This window comes from Mastomys coucha, unplaced genomic scaffold (assembly GCF_008632895.1).
Source record: "Mastomys coucha isolate ucsf_1 unplaced genomic scaffold, UCSF_Mcou_1 pScaffold14, whole genome shotgun sequence".
Taxonomy (NCBI): Eukaryota; Metazoa; Chordata; class Mammalia; order Rodentia; family Muridae; genus Mastomys; species Mastomys coucha.
In genome coordinates, this window is record NW_022196896.1 from 113,822,110 (window position 1) to 113,836,977 (window position 14,868).

Sequence of the window (14,868 nt, forward strand, 5' to 3'; positions counted from 1 at the left end):
AGGTTACATGGAGCCCTCACAATAGAGATAGTACCTTTTTCTTTTTTTTTTTCTTTTCTTTTTTGAGAGCTCTTACTCTGTAGCACAGGCTAGCCCTTAACATAGTGATCCTCTTGCTTTAGCTCTTCCAGTGCTAGCATCCTGAGTAGGCCAGCACATCCGGCCCAAGCTTTGTTGTCACAGGATCTCTCTCCACCTCCAGGAGGTGCTTGTCTATAGTCAGAAAGAAACCTCAGCAGGACCGGCCAAACTTGCACCCTCATCTCGGCCCTCTTACAACCATCTCCTAGCAGTTTGCTGCTGGCAGCTTGGCTGGTGGCCACGGCCAATGGTCAACTGTTAGGGCTAACTCACGGGTGCTGCAAATGTGGTCCTGGCTGGAGGCGTGAGAAAGAGCAAGACTGAAGGAACCATTCTAAGGGAAGGGTAGGAGAAAAGCGTGCCCTTCAGCCTTACATTGAAAAACACCACAGAGGCAGTGAACTAACAGCTGTCACCAGAGGGCTGGTTACTTGGGTTCTGCTACCACACACAGAATCATTGAAATTGCTCAGGAAGACTAGGTACTGGCAACTAGACCACACCTCAGGAGAATCAGAGGCCTCATGGGCACTGCGTGGCTGCAAGAGCATTTTGGAAACTGGGAATGGAGAAATTCGCATGTAAATAAAGAAAATATCTAAAATAAAAAAAAAAAGAATTGTCTCAAATATTTCTTCTAAAAGTATCACGACCTTGGGATTTCCTCTTTGTGGGTGAATCTCTGGCAGTTTTCGCTGAATGTCTCTTTAAATGCTGAACAGTCTTACTGACTTCAAGGACCACCGTGTCTGGAGGCTCATCTGTGGTTTTCATAAGCAAGTGATGTTTCCACAGAGCACAAAATGTGGAGCATACTCTAGATGGCATGCCAAAGTCAAAGAAGAAAACTGAAGACAAACAGGTCCACGGGGCTGACCGACACTGAAAACGCTAAGTATATATACACCTTTATTTGTAAAACCACACCAGGCACTTTCCACAGTGCCAGCTGCCCTGGAGGGACATCAAGGGCAGACAGGTCAAGCAGGGCAGCACACAAGCAATGCAAAGGCGGAACAGACACTTGAGGTTCAGCATGCCTGAGGTGCATCTGAGGCCAGCTTAGGTAATGGTGACAGACCCCACCTAAAAACAAAACTAGAGGCAAAGGGGGAAAGGCAAGATTTCTACCCCGTTCTCCCCCCTTGCTCCAGCTCCACTTGCTCTGGCCCAAAGGTTTTTTATTTGTTTCTCATTATGGGTGGTTGTGAGCCACCATGTGGTTGCTGGGATTTGAACTCATGACCTCTGGAAGAGCAGTCAGTGCTCTTAACCGCTGAGCCATCTCACCAGCCCAAGACGAGATTTTTAAACTTTAAAAATTCCTAACCAAGAAAAATAATCACTTTTACATCCTGACCGATGAAAGTTAATTTTAGTACAATCCCACCGGTTCTTCAAAGCCTGCCACAGAATGCCCAATGTTTACTCTGCTGCACCTGTATAAATATTTATGCCCGCTATGGGAAATCTCATGTTGTTAAAGAACTCAAGGCACACTACAATAGCAGCAGTGACAAAGGTCGCTGCTGTCCCAGCTGTGTGTCCTGGGGGTATGTCAGCCCAATTTGAGTGAATTTAGGATTTAGCAGACACTGTCTTCTTCCTAAGAGACAGAGACTGCCCACGTCACCAAAGGGTCCTTAGGTAGATAGAGCAAGGTACATGAAAAGCTTACTGGTCTAGCACAAAGAAGGAACTAGCCTCTAACATCCTTCATGTTGTCACTGAGTGTGGAGATATGGTCTCCTCTCCAAGCAATTTATAGCTGAAGTAGCAAGAAACAGAAAATGAAGCTATTAAGCGTTTAATGTGGCTGAAGATGGAACTAGAGAAGGCATCTGGTAAAGGCCCTAAGGATAGGCTATTAACTTCTAGGGAACTGGTGAGGAACTCCTGGGTACCAAGGGAGAAGCTCTAGGCACTGTCACTGCCACTAACCGGCAACTTGATTCTACTCTCTGCAAAGTCAAAGTCCCCGCTAGCAGTCGGGCAAGAGAGGTCTCCAGGCTGCAGTAAAAGCAAGATTTTCTCTGGGTAGAGTACCAGGCAGGTGGGACTTCCAAGGCAGGCCACATTGCACATGTATAACCCTAGCTTCTTAGGAAGGCTGAGGCAAGAGGACCACAAGGTCAAGATCCGTTTGGGCTACATAGCAAGACAGGGTTTAAAGACAAAGTGGCAGGATTTCATTGGCTCAAGAGCTGGAGGAAGGTCTAGGGACACAGCTGTATTCCTGGGACAGCTGGGGACATAAGCAAAAAGTTGAGGACACAGGCTGGGTCAGGATGCACGTTTTGAACTAAGGTCTCCGGTGACCTCCTTTCTTCCCATCAGAATCTCATATTACCCTGAGGTGACCTGCACACGAGTCCACTCTCACGATCACTTCTGTAGAGTCTGGAGCAGGCCACCAAGGCACACCATGGTGGCAGTTTGGTCTAGGAAAGTCAAGGAGGCTCATGAGGTTGAGGCAGCCAAACAAACAGCTCAAGGCCCAGAGTAAAGGGAGACAGCTGGTGGGTGTACCCCGCCAGGGATGCCTGCCACACCCGGCAGCCAGAGACCCAGCTAGTATGGCTAAAGTTGTTCAGCAGGTCTGGCTCTGTTTCTTGTCGTTTATCTATGGCCCTATCCCAGACAGGCAGGTCCCTTCATCTAAGTTCAACCAGGGAGATGCAGTTCATAAAGTTATTTTACCCATGGAAATAAATCAGAAAACAACAAAACTAGCCTCAGCATTTGGGAAGGGGGTCAGGAACTCTAGGTAACCCCGACTATCCAACGAGTCCAGGCTATGCAAAATTGCCTCAAAAACCAAATAAAACATCTCCCCCACCCCGACCCCCAAAACCAGAGCTCCTAAGACTAAGCCAAGCGGGGTGCGCAGGGTTCTGTTAAGGTCCAACCCATGGACTTAACACCCTGTCCTCCTGAAGGGCACTTGCCTATACAGAAGCAGACACGTGGAAGGTGAAGATGGGGGAGTAGAGAGTAGAGGCAATGTAAGTAATTCAAGTCAAGAGGAAAACTGCCATTGAGAATCCCCTGACTAAGATTAAGAGACACAGTAATGGCCGAGGCTGGCTGGAGAAGCCCAAGGCACCAATATCCCACAAGAAAGGACAGATGATGCTGTTGCTGTGCTATGGAGCAGGGGAGGTGGCTGGACAGAGGCCGAGTGGCTACAGGGAGCTGCAGCAGAAGATGGCTCCGCATACGGGATGCCCTGGGCCCCATGTCCAAAAGGAGAAACAGAAGTGTCTGCCATGGTCTTCTCCCTCAAAGCGGCGGCTGACTACGCGTCAGCATCACGGCCCACAGACAAACACCCAGTCAGTCAGGACACTCAGGGCCAGCCTGCTGCTCCTGAGGAATCTTGAGACTTGTCCTGGTGAGCACACACTACTGGGTAGGACAGCCTGCGCCTCTTCGTTGACAACCAAGGTGCTCTCACAAGAGCACTAGCAGTCTGTGCAGACATGTGGACCTCAGGTGCAGCCGAAGACTGTGGGATTCTTCCAGGAGATGAGTATTTCTGGGAACGCTGGAGTGAAGGGTCTGGATTTGGTCTCTTCAAGTGCTCTGTTTGACTGGGAACAGTTGCAGCAGCTTTCACTGGAGATACTCTGCTACACAAAGTCACCTTCACCCGCTGAGGTGACACCAGGCAATACTTTTGGTAAAGTCTGTTGAATTCTTTTTTAAGCTCATCATAGTTATTCTTCCCACAGACTGGAGAACCTGTGCATGGTGCTGAACTAGCTGTACTGGGCCATACTGCCTTTCTGATTGGTTCAGAATTGTGTTCTTGAAGAAGGCCAGACGTCTGTTGAGAATGGCCGGAGCTTTTTGACAGGTTGTCCTCTGGAGAGGGACTGCTCCTTAGAAGACAGCTATTTGTTTTGACAGTCTTTCCCCTCAGCTCTTTAAAAGCTTCGCCTAGCCTCTCTGTCTTTTCTCTGCTGAGAGGTGAACTCAGCCTGTGGGTGTCTACACCCTGACGGCTGCCTAGGCTTTTAGAACCGCTTCTGTATGTGTCTGCGGCCCAAGACTCCGTGGGGCCAGTTAGGGGAGGCCGCTTCCCAGAAGACAGGCAACATTCCTGATGAAGTCTGTCAAATTTGATTTTAATCTCTCTATACCGCTTCTCTACTTGACTTGGAAGCATCCTTGGTCTGGGAACCTTCTTGACGGGTGAAATTAAATACTGTAATGCCTTCAGCCTGTTTTCTCGCTCAAGGTTTAAGTCCAAATCCTTCCAAGGCGTCGTCTGGACCACTTTCCAAGCTGGACTGAATTTATGGACTTGAAGTCTGCTTCCTTCAAGAGAAATGCTTTTCAGTTCTAAGCCTGTCTTGCAGGGAGCAACGTGCAATAAGTTCTTGTAGTCTTTTAATATTCTGGCCTCTTTCCTGGGCTCTGAGCAGGGCACAGGCTCCTTCCTGTGGCAGTACGTCGTGTTCTTGTGCGCCCCTTGCTTGCGTGAGAGTCTCCTCCTGGGCTTCCAGCTCTGGTTGATGTAGGTCTTGGTGGAGATGGTGCAGGACGGCTTTGAGCGCAGCAGCCTACTCATGGAATGCATCATGCCTTCATACAAATCGCTGATTGTCACATTGCAAGTATCATCAGCTTCAAAGGACCAGTTGCTTATGCTGTTGCTGCTGGTCCCTAGTAAGGAGAAGTTGTCATTTCTAGTCACAATGGTCATGTCAGCTGGGCAAGTGTATGAGGGACCCTGGCCTCTAGAGGACGAAGCAGATACTTCAGAACCACCAAAGCTCTTTGCAGAGGTACCATCCTGGCATCCTAGGAGAGAAATAGACAAAGTCAAGGGAAACCACAACTCAATCCACTCATATTTACCCACCCGGCAGGAAGCTCAGGAGGGCACCACAAGTCATGACTGTTTAAAACAGCACAAACAAAATCCCAGAGGGTTAAGGGACAGACTCTTCTTGGAAGACTTTATTTCAGCAATCAAAATTGAGTTTCTACTCTTTAGTCCGGCTTTGCAAAAGGAGTCTTCTCCCCCTTGGACTGTTTCCAGATGGTAGTCGACTTGAAAGCCAATACAACACACACACAGATGAAAACCTCAAAAAATTAATTACAAAGAAAAATCCTACCAGCGCAAACATTTTAACAAGAAAAGCCAACAAAGGGGACAGGAGAGGTGACTCAGGGCTTAAGAGCCACCTGCTGCTCTTCAGAGCATCCGAGTTCCGTTCTGGTTCCAGTTCCCAGCACCCACACAACAGCCAAATGCCTTTAACTGTAGCTCCAGGGTATCTGGCCTCTGTAGTCTGCGGCACCTGAATACACACGCAGATGAACACATGCACATAAACACACACTCGCCATAAATAACCCCAAACTCCTGACCTCTAGAGGGATGGCTGGGAAGGCAGTACCCATGCATCATGTATCGTGCAGTTATGACTTCTGCGTTACATGAGTACTTCATAGATCTCAAAAAGTAAAATCCAACCTACAGAAACAGGAAAAGCCCCAAGTGGAGCACTTGAGACAGGCTAACACAGTGATGGCCACCGAAGGAGCTGCTAAATGCAGTAGGTGTCACCTGAGTGGGTCTAATACAAAAGTGACCACAAAGGACATCGTGAGTCAGTTGGCAAAATTGTATCATGCCAACGAGAAGTGTCTGGCACATTCTAAACTTGTTATCGTCACTGAGAATCACCCAGTTCTCAGAAAGTACATGTAAAGCATTTAGGGACATGTACTTGGCTACATACATGACCCATGATCAGAACTGCCTATGTACATACATGTGTGCCGGGGAGGGAGAAAGCAAGGAGGAACACTACCTGTGACCTGTGACGCATAAGGCAGGCAGATGGCTGCTGTTCACTCCTGTGCTGCTGGCTTTAAAATGTTCAAACTGGTGAGGGCAGAGACCGACCGAACAACTGGTATCATGACTGCCAAAGGGAAAACCAGCTCATCAAGAAAATCTGCAGGATAGCCTGGGCTACAGGGAGACTATCCCAGAGCAGTCTTTATTGTATCTAGGACACACACTTGTCGCTGACCATTTATGATGCTGAGACACACACCCATGTGGAACACCCACCATAGGTAGTGCCAAGGGCCCCAAGTCCCCAAAGATGAAAGACACAGTTCATGTCAAATTACCCCCTCATACTTACCAGGGGCTGGTGTGACAGGTGAGGTCACAGAAGGAACCCAAGTCATGACCGTGTCTTTTCCACCTCCCTTCTCTGTGTTCTGAAATTAGAGTCAGTGATCAGAGAACTCTTGGACGTTAAAACCTTACATTTATGGATCCAGGCTCTCTCTAAAAATATACTGTCAGTTATTCCCACTCCCAAACAGGTATGCACAATAACGTGACAGTGGCTGGTTAGTCTTCAAGCCAGAGGGAACAGGTGGGCCAAAACATCTGAGAACTCTGCCCACGAGCACCCAGAGACCCCTGTGGCAGCTACCTGGCCATCGGTGGCTCTCGTCTACCACTTGGATTAGTCAGAATAGCCAAGGCAGCCATGGAGATTGTGCGCAGAGGCCTGGCAAGCTTGGGCCTAATTCCAATCTTTTCCTTTGATCACATAACAGCCGAAAGTGTACTACGAAGGAGAATGTACTCCTAGGACAATAATCAAGGGATTGATCTTCAAACACAGGCTTCGGCTGGCCGCCAGCACAGGAAGAGTATCAACTTCATGGGAACTTGCAGCCACCACGAGGGGAAAGTGCTTGTCACTTGACACTACTCCTCAGACATTTGGCATTAGGATATTAGGCTGTCCTTTGTTTCATGAAAGATGCTCACAGAACCTGGGCAGCTAGAGGTGACATCTTCAGGGGAACCTCCAACTCTAGTTGTCCTCGTTAACATTAGCTGTCAACTTGACAGAGCCCAAGAGTCACCTGAAGAGTCTTAACTGAGTAGCAGTCTTATCAGGTGGTTGTGGGCATGTCTGTGAAGGGCTGTCTGGATTACTAACTGACCGAGGATGGCCCAGCCCACGTGGGCAGCACCCCACAGCAGCCTATCCTGCAGATTTTCTTGATGAGCACACAGATTTTTAAATGCTGACTTGGAAACACTTCCTCATGTCACTGTCTGAGGGGAAAGCTGGCTGGTAATCCCACCCACAACATCTAGTGGCTAGGCAAGGCGGGTGGCATGCAGTGAGTACCCTCCTGACCCTGGCCTCTGAGAAGGAGCTGGGACCTCAGCATCTATGGGCGACTGGAGCTATGGCAGCAGAGCCCTGGGAATATCTTGGAGGACATGCTCTCTGACAGCTGCAGCTGTACCTGACACTGCCCAGGGTCGCCAGAAGCGTCACTCATCGTCAAGTTGCAAGACGGCCAATCCTCCTCTAAGCTTATATCCGCACCGCTGGTCTCTAAATCTAGAAGCAGAGAAAACTTCAGTCTCACAGGTACTTTTGGTTCTCACTTGAGACACGGCTACCTACGGTAAAGATCCCTGTTGGTTCAAAAATGTTCCCCTGGAGTCAAGGAGATTGGTTTAGGGGTTAAAAGTGCTTACTGCCTGTGGTGGTTTGAATATGCTTGGCCCAGGGAGTGATACTATTACAAGGTGTGTCACTGTGGGGGTGGGCTTTGAAGTTCCACCCAGTGTGTAAGAGAAAGTCTACCCCCTTGGATAAAGATGTACACTCTCAGCTCCTCCAGTGCTATCCCTGCCTGCACACTGCCATGCTTCCTGCCATGATGATAATGGACCAAACCTCTGAACTTGTAAGCTAGCCCTAAGTAAATGTTGCCCTGAGAGTTGCCTAAGTCATGGTGTCTCTTGATAGCAATGGAAGCTTTAACTAAGACACTACCCTTCAAGAGAACCAGCGTAAGCTCAGTTCATAGCACTCATAATGGGTGTGGCTCATGGCCTCCTATAACCCCAGTTCCAGGGAAACTGATACCTCATACACATAACCTAAGTAAAAGGCATCCTAAGAAAAAGAAAAGACCGTTCCCCTTGTGCCCATGATTGCCAGGAGCCTAGAACCCTGGGCAATGAAATATGGCTAGGCAGGCTGAGGGAATGGGTCTCTAACTCACCATTCACTGACACACCCCAGGGCACTCATGGTCCCAGCACCCAAGGCAGCACTTAAGGAGCCATTCTGAGTAGCTTTAAGCAGAGGGGGAGGTTCTGCATTTAAGTGTTTGCAGAGCTAGGATCTGGATTGATACCAGTAACCGAGGAAACCCCGCCAGCAGCCATCACCACCATCTCTGCTTTTACTTGGAGGGGGGAGTCTTCTCCCCTCCCTTTTGTGACACAGACTCACTATGTAGCTTTAGCTGGCTGGGAGCTTACTGTGTAGACCTAGCTGGCCTCGAACTCACAGAGCTCTACCTGCCTTTGCCTTGAGAGGGCTTGGGTTAGACCTGCGCTCCAGTCCAGTTCAAAGGCTGGACTCTGCAGCCAGGATAAACCGCGTGAGGACTATCTGGGCAGCGGCAAACCGAAGCTGGCAAGGACGAGCACTCTTCTGTAATTTGACTGCAAAGGGACTGAATGGAAGGAGCTGGGGAGACAGGAAGAGCGAGCACAGCCTGGGAGCCTTGTGGAAGGGAGAGAAGACAAGACAGACACTGGCTACAAAGGTAGGTGTATATGTTTGTGTGTGTGTGTGTGTGTGTGTGTGCGCGCGCGCGCGCGTGTGCGTGTGGCGTGGGGTGGGGATAGGGTGTCCCTTTCCATAGGAGCTGGTGCTCACAACACTATTCTTAAGGGCAAATCCTAAGACTCACTAAATGTTGACACCACTGGGCAAGACATGGCTCCCCATCTTCCAAGGACTGAGGAGGACATACCGGGGTACTTCATAACTTATATTTTTAAAAATACTGCTTAACACTCTAGATGAAACGTAAATAGCAAGGAACACTTCTGGGCCCACTGCTGTAATGGAGACAAGCAGGCCCTTGTCCCTACCCTCCCTTTCTAACAAAGCAACATTCACTGGCTCCCAGGACTTGTGTGCAGGGTTATCAATACTCACCATCTTCTGCAGCTTGCCCATTTAATCTGTCAATCACGTTCACAGAAGGGCCCTTGGGGTACACAATTCAGGAAACACAAGCTTGGTTAAGTAACAGCACATTTCTAGCCACTGCATATCAAGACATTCACAATCCTTGCAGGATACACAGAGAATAGGAAGTTTTTATCTTCCTGTATATGCTTAATAAAGGGCCTCAAAACTCCCAGAAGGTAGTGGGGAACTCCATTGGTCACAGAGAGAATGCAGCAGTATTTAGGAACTCACAGGGCTGACCTGGGATCTATGTGCATCGATGCACTGTATGTTTATGGCCACATGGTTCCGGCAGCTCCTGTTAGGTGGAGCCAGCATGCACTGCCCCAGGGAGGCCATTCCTGCTTTCTAAAGCCTGTGCTTGCCAGGATCCATTAGGGCATCAACAGTTGAAGTCAGCACAGTGAGCAATGTCCTTTTAGGTGCTAGCTAGCTCTATGGGTGCTATCAGGAGGTGGCCCAGCAGCACTGAACTGATCCGTCTGCCTGGACACCAAGCAAGCTGAGACCTCAAAGTTCTCAGCTTACTTTCTGTAGTTTCCAGTGCCTGAAGGGCAGAACTTTTGACATTCAGGGAAGCACCCTGTCCCCAGAGACCCCATACTGCTTGTTTGGCACCTACAAAGAGAGCCCACAACAAGCCAGCACGGGGCAATGGAGAGTACACCCTAACTTCCTGCTTCCCACGGTCCTCAGAGTGGCATATTGGGGCCAGCATAAACACTTTGTTGTGGGGGGAAAATCACCAATAATAAATCCTAGGAATACTGTGGGGGCCTCAGCTGTAACCACACGCTATGCCTGCCCACTTTTCTAGTCTTCAAAAAAGCTCTAGCATTTTTACAGACCCCAGGCAGAAGGTCTCCTACATTTTAAACAAAAACCTTAAATAAATATTCTTGCTACCGAGACTACCATTGTAATACTAGGCTGTCAAAGAAGGGGTCTCGGTATGTGTAAAGATATCACCTCCTGCAGCCTTGAGTGAGTGAGGGTGTCACAAGGACTGGGGCAGGCTGCTCTATCAATGCATGGAATATACCAGGTGTGGTCACTTCCATACCTCTGGTGGCTTCCCCCATGACAGAGCTGAACATCGATATAAACATACAACCCGCACATCCTCAAGCACTTACATCTTCACAAAGCAAGATTCATAACAGAGGAAGGTGCCAGGGCCAAATGCCTTGGAACTGATGAGCTTTTTTAAAAAGACAACTGCAGAACATGGATGTAATTCTAGCACTCCAGGAGGATAGAGCATCCTCGAAGATGGATTCGAGGCAGCCAGGGTGACACATCGAGTTCCAGGTTAGTTTGGGTGCCAGTGTGAGATCTTGTCTCAAAACACCAAAAGGCGACTACATTATATAATAGCCGATGAAGACGAGAGCTCCTTGAGAAGAGGTATGAGGTGGACTTCCAGACAGAAACTGAGGTGGTACGAGTGACTGCATCACACAGCGGCCAGGCTAATCTAAGAGTTCTGCCTTCCTAGGGCTATAATAATCAGCCAAGGAAGCTTAACTTCAGAGTTGCTATTAATGCTGTGTAACTTAATCTTGATGTTCCATACTGGGCAATGGGTTTGCGCAGGAACCATGGCTGCTTGAGACTCCATTAGACCAGACTGCCTTTCACTAATCATCAGGGCAAAAGGCCACACACACACTCTCATAGGAGGAAGGCAAACTGTATGGATGTCACCCAGGCAAGCATCTGCTGTACTGTACTTACTAGCTGTAAAGCCCTGGCACCTGGCCCACATTCTACAGGCACAGAAAGGCCATTCAATTCTGTACGATCCCCTCCTCCTCCTCCTACTTCTCCCTGGTTACAGAGGAAGAAAAGAGGCATTTTTTTTTCTCAAAGGAAATGAAATTTGGGCTTTTTGGTAAGGACCCAACAAAAGAGCGCCCAGCTGCCTCCAGGACATTCCCTGCGGTCCCCAAGCTGGTCCAGCATTTGCACACATTGGCTTGTTGTTAGAGCCCTGTGGACTGTGATGAAGAAATTATCAGACAAGAGCCAGGAGATGGAAGAAACACTTCTCACTGCATTTTCACACAGGAGGGGAAAACACAGATGAGGAGGAGGAGGAGGTCACCAGCCCGGGGCCGGTCTCCTGCAGCTCTCAGAGCACCCAGCATGGCTCACCCATGCTAGGATTCAGTCACACCAACACACTACAGCAAAGCAGTAAGGCAGGAAACTAGATGGTAAATACCTGGGTTTGGTCCTCGTCTCTGTTCTTTATCAGCTTTCCTCCCCAAACTCTCAGTCCTTAAGAAACAAAGGTGACAGTTGAAGCAATCTGAAATGCTCATGTTTCTGCTTAAAATGCTTTGATGAGAAACCAAAGTGAACGACACAAAAGGCATGCATTAAGAGCAACCCAGGCTTTGACAGTTCTGTTGGTTAGCTTCATGAAGGAGAAAGTTTGGGAGGCAGAGGCAGGCGGATTTCTGAGTTCGAGGCCAGCCTGATCTATAGAGTTAGTTCCAGGACAGCCAGGGCTATACAGAGAAACCCTGTCTCAAAAAACCAAACAACAACAAAAACAACAACAACAACACCACCCCCAAAAAACCAAGATTGGACAAACTTGTCATTAATGACAATCTCTCCTACCCAGAAGACAGCAGTCCACCCAATTCCACCATGAACCTGAAGGGCTAAGGACAGCTCATATTCCAAATACATACTATTTTAGGCTATATATTTGGGGGATAGGGGAGACACGTATCATACATTTAACCTCATCCTGGGAGTCAGCACTTTCCTAGGGTGCTCTACAAGCACAGTACAGAGAAGCCCATGCACAGAGAACTCTGGAGCCTGAGTGCATCAGCCCCATCTCTTCCCAGCTAGCAGAACCTGTGCCATATACTCAGTCCTTCTAAATCTCCCAGGAAAACACAAGTTACTCAGAAAAAATGGTGGGTTTGGAGACTTGAGATTATATTATAACAGAAGCAGAAAAAAAAAATTACACGGTACCCTCTATGCTCCAGATTTTAGCAAGGATACACCATTTCGTATTCGCAATTCATGTGCATGTAACTCCCATACCCTCTTAAAAGCCCACGGGACAGACTTACGTGCCCACTGGACAGACAGATACGCAAAGAGGAAAGTTCAGGTGACTAACCTGGCTCTCCGCTCATGTAGTGGAACCAGCGTGTGAATTCTGGGAGGTCTGACTGCACTGACCACTGTAGGACACAGCCTTTCCAGAGGATAGTGATGCTTGACCATATGGGAGAAGTCAAATCGAGGCTTTGCTACACTGGCTCAGTGGCCCTCTCTGTGGGAGCCTACATTCAATCGCATTTTTAAAAAAGTGCTTATGTTGTAGGCACAGGTAAACTGTCAATACATGCAAACGATTCCTTCCCTGTTCTCTGCTCCAGTCTCCGCCTTAAATCAGGACTTCATTCTATTGCAAGGGGAAGGTCAGTAGCATGTTAGGAAAGGCCAAAACAGTCTTGTGGCAAGCTTGCTAGGACACAGATCTATTGACTGACAGCTGCAGCCCTAGGTGCCTGTGTGTTGGCCGGATCTCAGGGAGGGTTATTATATGCCAACACGAATGGTCTCAAACTCTTCAGATACGTCACTGTTCTCATATAACTGATGTTAGTTATATATCACGGACAAAATATATTATTCAAGATAGATGGGCTGCCCAAAATACTCCAGACACTGCCCACCCCTTCACAAACAGCTGCAAGAGCACAGAAAAGCCACGAGACAGACTGCATGCCTAAGGATTCCTCTATTACTGTGTGTCCTGATCCCATCCAGAAAAAAGCAACCCGTTGCAGTGTTTTCTCAGTTTCTGCCTATTTAAAATGCTTATCCAACACATGCCTTGAACATTTCAAATAGACAAAGCGCAGACTGCAGTTGTCAAAGAATGTGTCCTATGGACCTTGGCAGACTGAGACCCGAAATCAGATTTTATCAATAAATGGAGACAAACGTCAGGGATGAGTGTTGGGGAAGGAAATGATCTCATCAAGTACAAACATACCCCAGTTAGAGAATCCACGAGGTTTAAGCTAGTTCACAGCATTAAATAAAATGCTTCAGAGGAGGCAGGTAATGGGACTGTCCAAAAACAGATGGGTCCAAATTTACACAGCCCAGCCTATGAGAGCGGAGCAGTCCTGGGTGCTGTTCCAATGGCCTGACAGGCACTCCGGTGAGGTTAAACACACCATAATGTACCCACGGTTGTTAACATCCTTATTTTACAGAGACACTGTACCGCGCTAATCAACTAGCTCGGACTTCCATGCTAGGCATTCTAAAAACCAGTTTGCACCTGTGCCTCCAGACATTTCTTTCAACGAAGTGAGTTGGAAATCAGCAATGCATGGATTCAACGTGCCATTGCGGGAGGGGAACAAGAGCTGCATTGCAAATTCTCAGACCCCACTGTTCTAGCACACTGCCAACAGGAAGAGAGGGCTCCGTACCCTGGGGCGTCTCGTAAGTCAGCGTGGCCATCTGCACCAAAGGGGCGTCCTCAAAGGGCTGGTTGTACTGCGGGGAAGGAGAGCGAGTCAGACGCCATAGCTCTGGATCCCCGCCCACTGCGCCCTCCCCGCCTCGGCGGCCCCAGCCCACCTTCGCTAACAGCCGCTGCATTAACGTCTGAAAGCGGCTACTGCTTTCCTTGAGTTGCAGATGCAGCCGGCTATCCTGCCCACCCGTAGGCTCCATGGCGTGCGTAGCTCACTGCCCGGGTTCAGCACCCGCCCAAGCCGGCTCACAGATCAAACCTGGCGCCCCGCGCGCTGATAGGGCCTTTCAAAAATATTTACGCAACCGGATCCTGGCCGAGTTTCCGGCCGCCTCTCCCAGGAAGCACTTCCGGCAGAAACGGGAAGGGGAGGGAAGAGAGGGAGGGTCCGCCGGGGCTGGTGGAGCATGCGCATTACTTCATGCGGTACTCCCGCGCCCCCTAGAGGCGTGTGGCCTGTCAAGGCTGCTTCCTGGATCTACCAATTTCCCAGCTCTTGGAAGGGCTTGGGAAAAGCCAGCTCCAATGGAGCTGGCGAGTGTTCAAAAACAAGGCACGTGTAAATGCGGTGATCGATATTATAAACATGACAGAATCTGTGATTTTTATCTTAGGGTTTTTAATAAACGTTCTTTCCCGTTTCTGATTATAGGCTGTTTCTTGATTATTATCTTGTTCCTTGAAGGGGCACGTAATTTGGTGTCCATTTATGAGGGCATTTACTTCGATTGGCATTTTAGAACATTTTCAGATATTTTGGGAGGGGTTGTCTTCTTGCAGAGCTGGGGGATTGAACCCCACTAGTTTGGTTTTACTGTGGCTTCATAACAGCCGCATTTGTGTGCTTGTGTGAGTGTGATTACCACGATATGGGAGTTAATGGAATCATTATTAAATATCAAAAAGTTCCTTAAAGCGCCTGCCCCATTGAAACCGAGGGAGGAAGAAAAGTTCCCAGGCTCACAGACTGTGGATGTCCACGCAACGTATTTGCAACAGGCACAGAGAGATATGTTAGCAAGTCCCCTTCAAGATACTCAGCTTCCGGGAGGGCTGGAAGTCTGTTTCCGACTCTCTTGGGATTGGATGGAGGCTACCACATCCAATCTGTCCATACCCCACCGTGAGCCTGCTCCCTGTTTGGATGTGAAAATGTGTTGTTTCAGAGAGAAGTGGTAGTGTCAACTAGAT

At 48.7% G+C, this 14,868-nt stretch overlaps 1 protein-coding gene across 2 annotated transcripts; it reads right to left on the reverse strand.

The window, feature by feature from the left end:
• Positions 1–966: 966 nt before the first annotated feature.
• Hjurp (Holliday junction recognition protein) lies at positions 967–14,020 on the reverse strand. Of its 2 annotated transcripts, XM_031368348.1 has the most exons (7): positions 13,782–14,020; positions 13,631–13,697; positions 11,374–11,429; positions 9,111–9,162; positions 7,390–7,487; positions 6,255–6,333; positions 967–4,890 (listed from the first exon to the last, which is right to left on the reverse strand). In XM_031368348.1, the coding sequence occupies exons 1-7, from the start codon at positions 13,875–13,877 to the stop codon at positions 3,431–3,433; spliced, it is 1,908 nt and encodes a 635-aa protein (XP_031224208.1). In that variant the 5' UTR covers positions 13,878–14,020; the 3' UTR covers positions 967–3,430. The 2 variants fall into 2 exon arrangements, with proteins under 2 accessions (XP_031224208.1, XP_031224209.1); XM_031368349.1 differs by lacking the exons at positions 7,390–7,487; positions 13,782–14,020 and having other exon boundaries at positions 13,631–13,695.
• Positions 14,021–14,868: the final 848 nt, after the last annotated feature.

Coding starts and splice junctions, on each gene's coding strand:
- Hjurp (XM_031368348.1), bottom strand. CDS start 13,877: ATGGAGCCTACGGGTGGGCAGGATAGCCGGCTGCATCTGCAACTCAAG. Junction 11,430..13,630: donor GACTTACGAGACGCCCCAGG/GTACGGAGCCCT, acceptor TTGTTTCTTAAG/GACTGAGAGTTTGGGGAGGA. Junction 9,163..11,373: donor GAGACGAGGACCAAACCCAG/GTATTTACCATC, acceptor GTGTACCCCAAG/GGCCCTTCTGTGAACGTGAT.